This window comes from Mandrillus leucophaeus, unplaced genomic scaffold, assembly GCF_000951045.1.
Source record: "Mandrillus leucophaeus isolate KB7577 unplaced genomic scaffold, Mleu.le_1.0 Scaffold510, whole genome shotgun sequence".
Taxonomy (NCBI): Eukaryota; Metazoa; Chordata; class Mammalia; order Primates; family Cercopithecidae; genus Mandrillus; species Mandrillus leucophaeus.
This window is the reverse complement of record NW_012105476.1, coordinates 8106-15892: the sequence shown is the minus strand read 5'-3', so window position 1 is coordinate 15892 and position 7787 is coordinate 8106. Positions and strand designations below refer to the sequence as shown.

General features: G+C 56.6%; 1 protein-coding gene across 1 annotated transcript in view; it reads left to right on the top strand.

The window, feature by feature from the left end:
* The window catches only part of D2HGDH (D-2-hydroxyglutarate dehydrogenase), a gene marked incomplete at its 3' end in the record, with an annotated part of 32251 nt that overhangs the window by 17407 nt on the left and 7057 nt on the right, over positions 1-7787 (top strand). Inside the window, 5 exon segments of the mRNA XM_011996397.1 lie at positions 699-892; positions 1800-1968; positions 6008-6072; positions 6074-6086; positions 7129-7272. Of these exon segments, the coding sequence (XP_011851787.1) occupies positions 699-892; positions 1800-1968; positions 6008-6072; positions 6074-6086; positions 7129-7272 (585 nt within the window).

Here is a 7787-nt window from a genome sequence, read left to right as displayed (position 1 = left end):
AGGCGTGAGGGGATCCTGACCCAGGGCGCCAGGGCGTGGCAGGCGTGAGGGGATCCTGACCCAGGGCGCCAGGGCGTGGCAGGCGTGAGGGGATCGTGACCCAGGGCGCCAGGGCGTGGCAGGCGTGAGGGGATCTTGACCCAGGGCACCAGGGCGTGGCAGGTGTGAGGGGATCCTGTGGTCACGTGGCGCGGCAGACCCAGGGTGCCAGGGTCTTGCTCTGGAGCTGGGCCTCTCCCCACCAAGGCCAGGCTCCAGGCCCTGGTCCCTCTCTGGTCAGGCACCTGCACTGTAGGGTGTTGAGCAGCATCCCTGGCCTCTGCCTACGAGGTGCCCACGGCACCCCCAACCCAGAATGTCTCCAGACACTGTCCCACGTGCCCAGGGCCAGGATCAGCCCCAGCCGAGAATCTTTCCCCTTCTGCTCCTTTCCAGGAGCATGTGTGTGGGTGGGAAGTTTTTCCCTCTCTTTTCATGTTACCCATTTTTCTTTTGTGTCGCTGTAATCATAAAGGTCCTGTTAGGCCCGGATGTTTTCAGCCTCGGGCCAGCGATGTGGGGGCGCCTCTTCTCCTCGGCCCTGGCGCTGAGGCTGATGTTCCTTCTGGGTGGCCTGCCTGTGCGGGATGGGGGTGGGCCCCACCAGCCCCGGGCCCACTGGAAGCCGAGTGCTGTGGCAGCCTGGTCGCTCTCTGCAGGAATTCTGGTTTGCCAGGCGGGCTGCGTCCTGGAGGAGCTGAGCCACTACGTGGAGGAACGGGACTTTATCATGCCGCTGGACTTAGGAGCCAAGGGCAGCTGCCACATCGGGGGAAACGTGGCAACCAACGCCGGGGGCCTGCGGTTTCTTCGATACGGCTCACTGCATGGGACTGTCCTGGGCCTGGAAGTGGTGAGCTGGGGCGGCCGCTTGGCGCAGAGGTGGCCATGGGGTGTCCTCTCGCAGCTCTCGTGGGCCCACGTGGTAGTGCAGGTGCATGGGGCCCCTCGGGGTGGGAGGTCTTGGTTCCTGGCCCTGGGCCCCTCAGGGACGTGCGGGCTACATACACCCCCATCCTGAGGGAGGCCCTGCCCTGCCCTGCCCTCCCATGATTGGGTGATTTTGTGTCCACTGCCTCGGGGCCACACGGAGAGGATGCAGTTACAGGGGCCACTGCCCTGGCAGTGGTGGGCTTCCGGGAGCCGGGTGTGAAGGAACGCTCATCCAGGGTCAGCTTCGTGACCTTGTGTCGACCGCTGTTCCTCCAGGGCCCCTCCGTTTCCCTGCACCCTCACCAGCCGAGTGTCACGGGCAGAGCTCTCTGTCCTGTTTACCCGCGTGGACGAAGCAAACACAAAACCATGCTTTGCTGCCATCCAGTAAATTATGACGCTCCAGTAGCTTTTATTCTGGCCAGCCACTGATTATCTTTATTATAAATTACTTTCTTGCACTCACGAGCTGTAGAAGCCTCCGTCTCCCAGTACCAGCACACAGGACACGGAGAGGCCCGCAGCTCGGGAGCTTTGCTGCCTTATGGCTGGTGGGTCCGGAGGTGGCTGGGTCCTGGGCTTGGCTCTTTTCTGCGTTCTCAATGCCCTACTCCCGGGGAGCCTCCCCACTGCCCCCAACCCTGGGCGTGCCCCCTGGGCAGTGAGCTGCTGTGTGTGGGGGGTGTCACTCGTATGGGAGGAAAGTACATCCGTCAGCCTCTTGGCATGACCGCAGGCTGTTGCAGGAGTGTCACCTGGCCCCGGAGGCGACCGACGCGGTGTCAGGAGGCTGGCAGGCGGGTGAACGCGCTTCTCTTCGCCCCCAGGTGTTGGCCGACGGCACCATCCTGGACTGCCTGACCTCCCTGAGGAAGGACAACACGGGCTATGACCTGAAGCAGCTGTTCATCGGGTCGGAGGGCACTTTGGGGGTCATCACTGCGGTGTCCATCCTGTGTCCACCCAAGCCCAGGGCTGTGAACGTGGCTTTCCTCGGTGGGCTTCCTCGATTTGTGCCTGGAGACGGGGAGTTGGGCTCGAGCGTCTGCTCTGACGGTGCTGGTGTGAGGAAGGGGATGGAGGGACCCCCCCAGGACTGTCGGTTCCCGTATCTCCTGACATCTCTGCTTCCAAGGGAATCAAATCCAGGACCTGGCTTTCCTGGTGGTCGTGGGTAAAGGTCTGGAGTGAGGCCTGTCTCTGTCTCTGGTCAGAGGACACTTCATTTCATAGCAAAACTGAGGCTTGTGTTGCCTCCTTCACCCCATTGTGTTAGTTAAGTAGCTTGTGGTGTAAGACTGAGGGACGTGCTGTCATTTGGCATCAGTTCGGGACACCACTCTTAGTTACCGTGGGGATAAAGAATTCCCTCCTGTAATGGGGGTCTTCCCTAGTCAGCCCAGATTGGCGGTCTCAGCAGACCTGCCTGCTGCCGTGTCTCCACAGGCCTGCTTTCCTCACGGCCGCTTCTTCGGTTCTCCCGGGACATGCCTTTGTCTCCTTTCTTGTTTCGATTGAATCGGGCAGGTTTATCCAGCATCTCCTCCTCAGGGGTTCAGAAGTCGCACAGCCCAGCAGTCTTCGCGTGAGTGGTGGCGGGTCTAGCTCACCGACTCCCAGTTCAGTGTCTTGAGCTGCCAGAAGATTGGGCAGCCCTGGAGGCTGCTGAGACTCCGCTTGTTCCCTCAGCACTTACATCTTGTGATGTGTGTTCCGTATTTAAACAGTCTCACCAGGATTGTTATTTTATGGCCACTGTCTCTGCCTTCCACTCTCTTGCGTCCGCTCTTCCGTTTGGGAGTATGTTGCAAACAGATCCTCGTTCGTTTCCTGAGGTAAAGGTCTCCTGGTGACCACTTCCTCCCTTCTGGTGTGTCTGAAAATACCTTTATTTCACCCTCATTCTTGAAGGCTCTTCTCCGCAGGCACACGGCTGCCGGCTGTCGTTTGTTTTCTTTCATCTCGGTGGAAATGCCGCCCCCTGTCCTCTGGCCTCCTCGCTGTTGGGTACTTCGCTGTCTGTAGGCGCTGCTGTGAGGGGATTCTGCCTCTCTCCCGGCCCCCTGTGGGCCACTTTAAACATCACTCTTTTTGATCTTCTGAAGTTTTCAGTGTGTGGTGTTAGTTCTTTTTCATCTCTTTGGAATTACTGAATTTCTTAAACCTGTGACGTGGCATCTTTTACCAGTTCTAGAAATTCTTAGCCGTTATTGCTTCAGATATTGCCTGTGTTTTCCTCTCCTTTTGGGAATGTGATTCAGGATAGAACGTCTCGTCCGTCTTCTGTGTCTCTTAATCTCCCCTCCGTATTGTCGTCATCGTGTCTCTGTGCTGCATTCTGCGTGATTTCTTCTCATCTGTCTTCCAGTTCACGAATGCCCCCTTCTGCTGTGTTTTATATGCTGCTGAACCCCTCCATGGATGGTTCGCTCTGTCCATTGAGTTTTACATTTTGATTATGAAAGTTTTTTGTTTCTAGAAGTTTTATTATTTTTTTCAAATCTACAATGTCACTTTTTATAGTTTTTTATTCTGGGTATTCTCAAGCTCACCATTTGTGTCTTTAAACATAGTTTGTCGTCTATAATCCCAGCACTTTGGGAGGCCGAGGTGGGTGGGTCACTTGAGGTCAGGAGTTTGAGACCAGCCTGGCCAACATGATGAAACCCCATTTCTACTGAAAGTACAAAAATTAGGCTGGGCGCAGTGGCTCACACCTATAATCCCAGCACTTTGGGAGGCTGAGGCAGCCAGATCACGAGGTCAGAAGTTCGAGACCAGCCTGATCAACAGGGTGAAACGCTGTCTCTATTAAAAATGCAAAAATTAGCCGGGCATGGTGGTGGACGCCTGTAATCCCAGCTATTTGGGAGGCTGAGGCAGGAGAATCACTTGAAACCGGAAGGCAGAGGTTGCAGTGGGCTGAGATTGCGCCATTGCACTCCAGCCTGGGTGACAGAGCGAGACTCTGTCTCAAAAAAAAAAAAAAAACTTTGAATAATTTTTTATGATGTTTTATAATCAGGCAATTCCATTTTTTCAAGTCTGTAGTCAGTCTGTAAAAGTTTTTTTACAGACCAGGTCTCACTCTGTTGCCCAAGCTGGAGTGCAGTGGTGTGATCATAGCCCCTGGGCTCAAGCCATCCTCTTGAGTAGCTGGGATTACAGGTGCACACCACCATGCCTAGGTAATTTTTTAAAAATTGTGTGTAGAAACAGGGTCTCATTATGTTGCCTAGGCTGCTCTTGAACTCCTGGGCTCAAACGATCCTCCCACCGTGGCCTCCTAAAGTGTGGGGGTTATAGGTGTGCACCTGAGCCACTGCACCAGCCTGTGTAGTCTGTTTTAGTGTCTGTTGTTCCTGCTGGTTCCCCCTCCTGGCTCCTTAGTTTCTCTGTGCTTGGCTGGCTGTGGCAGTGTTCAGCTCGTTACGTCTGAAGAATTATTCGTAGGGGTTCCTGCTGGCTGTGGCAGTGTTCAGCTCGTTACGTTTGAAGAATTATTCGTGGGGGTTCCTAGATGCCAAAGACAAAGCACCTTCCTCCAGAGGGGGTTTGTTTCTGCTTTTGCTAGGGGGCTCTGGGTCTGTGCAGCCTGGGAGTGACCAAGTTCATAGAATGAAATTCTGTGAACCTCCCAGGCAGCAAGTCAGTGTTGGGCTGTGTAGGGCTGATCGAGGGTCATGATTTATCAGGAAAGTTTTTTTTTTTTTTTAATATTACTCTCCTGCATATTTTTGAGAGACAAGGTCTCGCTCTGTCACCCAGGCTGCAGTGCAGTGGTGCAGTCGTGGCTCGCTGCAGCCTTGACCTCCTGTGCTGAAGGGATCCTCCTGCCTCAGCTTCCCAAGCAGCTGGGACCAGGTGTGTACCACCATGCCTGGCTAATTTTTAAAATTGTTTTGTAGAGACAAGGTCTCACCGTGATGCCCAGGCTGGTCTTGAACTCCTGAGCTCAAACAATTCTCCTGCCTTGGCCTCCCAAAATGCTGGGGCCACAGGCATGAACGCCTGCGCCGAGCTCCGTTCTGCGTTTTTCTCATTCTGTTCAACCACTTCCCCTGCAGTCTTCGGGGCAAGTTGGTTGGGACAGGCTTGCTTCTGGCCCTGACTCCTAAGATGTGGCCCTGTGGGGGTCTCCTGGATTCCTCACTCTGGGTGGGCTGGGAAGCTTGAGGCCAAACCTGCTGGCGGGGCAAGGACTATCGGCCAAGAGCGGCACTGGGCTTGGTGCTGCTCAGCCCCCAGGTCAGGCTCTTCCCTTGCCCTTGATGCTCTTCAGCGTGGTTTTTTTTTTCTGGGACAGAGTCTCACTCTTGTCGCCCAGGCTGGAGTGCAGTGGCGCGATCTCGGCTCACTGAAACCTCCGCCTCCTGGTTCAAGCAATTCTCCTGCCTCAGCCTCCCAAGTAGCTGGGATTACAGGCACCCGCCACCACGTCCAGCTAATTTTTGTATTTTCAGTAGAGACAGGGTTTCACCATGTTGGCCAGGCTGGTCTCCAGCTCCTGACCTCAGGTGATCTGCCCGCCTCGGCCTCCCAGAGTGTGGGATTACAGGCCTGAGCCACCGTGCCCGGCCTCTTCAGCATTTTTCTTCGATATTTTCTGGCCCAGCGTTCGTGGTGTTTTCACTGGGCACTGGGTCACGTGGCCTAGCCCATCGCTGCTGGGTGGAGGCCCCTTCTCCTGGATCTGCCCTAATCAGGACTTGCCCGCTTCACTGGTGCCCCTCCCACCAAGGCTGCCACTCACTGTCCTCCCACCACCAACCCAGCCATCAGTTCTCATTGCCCCTCTCGCCCATTGCCTTTGGCACGAGCCTGGCCTGTGATGCTGCCCCCACACCCCCTTCTTGCCCACCCTCCACCTTCAGCCCCTGGTGCGGCTCCTCACCCCTGACCCCGGAACGGCTGGGGCAGCCCTGACTGCTTCTGCCAGACTCTCTCTGGGTGGCAGTGCTGTCTGGATCAGTGGGTCCTCTTCATCCACGTTTCCTGTTTTCTGCTCTCTGCTCTGATCCCACTCCAACTGCAGTCACCTGTGTGCCGCCTGCCTGTGGTCCTGGGAGCCCGAGGCCAGCCCGGCTGCCGCATCCTGCTCCTCCTGCCTCCAGGTCTCAGAGAGGAGTCAGTCGCCTCTTTGTGCTGCACCCACATCTAAACCGTGTAGAACAGGCCCCTGTGAGGATGGCCCTGGGGTCCCGCGTGCTCGTGGGCTCAGTCCGGCTCTGCAGGGCCCTCTGGTCAGCCCTGGCTCCTGCCCTCCTGCAGCTGGGGCGACTTCCCACGTGGCACTCTTGTCCCACTTCCTGGGGCTTCCCACCCACTCTGAGCAAGATGCCAAGTCCCCACCGCCAGACCCTCCAACACCACCGACACCTGCAGCCACTGCCAGACCCTCCCACACCACCGACACCTCCCACACCCGGCCCTCTGCGTCTGCAGCCACACCCCATCATGGCGCTTGGGTCACAGGCCTCGAGGTGTTCCTGTGTCACCCAGTGCAGGTGTCTGCCTCCAGCCTCTGCACTTGTGAGACCTTCTCTCTGGAAAATTCTTCTCTGATATCCACGTGCCTTCACATTGCTTCCCCATCTCGCCCTGAAAGATGGGCAGGGCCCCCTCCTGCTGCAGCATCTCTGGGGCTGTCCACCTGTGGACACCCACTCAGTTCCTTTCCATCTTTATCCTTGAGGGTCGGCTTCCCCAGGGCAGGGGCCTTGCTGGTAGCCCCCCAACTCTGGAGCACCGCAGGGAGCTCAGGGTGTCCGGTAAATGCCTGCTGGATGAGGTCCTGAGTGCAGGGAAGACCTGAGTGCTGACTGTGTTAAGAGAAATGCAGCCGTTCCCAAAGGCTGCCTGTTGCTGGCCCTGTGTTTGCAGAGTTCCCAAGATATACCCGCTCTGAGTCCCACTGCTGCTGTCTCAGGTGCTGTGTGGTTCTTCGGCGCCTTCCCCTCCTGATGCTGGTGGTGACACCAGACGTGTACCTGCCGGGCGAACCCTGGGCTGTTTCTTGCAGTGCCAGCCGTTGCACTCCTCGCGGCTGCCCAGCTCACCCTACATGAGTCGGGCTGATGTTGCTGCTTTGAAGGGGGACTTGGGTGGGCTGGGCTTGGCTCTGTGCAGTGCTTGACGTGCTGTGACCCGTTTCAGGCTGTCCAGGCTTTGCTGAGGTTCTGCAGACCTTCAGCACCTGCAAGGGGATGCTGGGCGAGATCCTGTCTGCATTCGAGTTCATGGATGCTGTGTGCATGCAACTGGTCGGGCGTTATCTCCACCTGGCCAGCCCGGTACAAGGTACTGACCCCCATGCAGGGGCCAGCTGGTCCTGCAGCTCCTTCTGCACCTCTGGACACATGGGACAGCTCAGAGGCCCTGGGGGGTGGAGGGTCCCTGGGCGGAGCGTGGAGTGGCTATTGGGCTCATGTGTAAGAAAGCTGCTCTTAACATATTTAGGACAAAGAATAGGGTGCCCTGGTCCTGTGTAAGGTTTGTAGTTACACAGATTTCCTGATCATCTGCAAGAAGGACAGGAAGGAACTAAGTGGCTATTTTTGGTGAGTGGGGAGACTTTCTTTCCATTTCTACTTTTCTTTGTTTTCCCACGTTGCTTTCTGTAAGCATGTTTTACTTTTGTGCTGGGAAAAAAGCCAGTAATTTTGTCTGTGGAGGGATGGAGTTTCTCACTGTGGCCCTGGCTGGATGGCAGTGTCACAATCTCGGCTCACTGCAGCCTCCACCTCCCGGGTGGAGTTTCTCACCGTGGCCCAGGCTGGAGTGCAACGTCACGGTCTCGGCTCACTGCAGCCTCC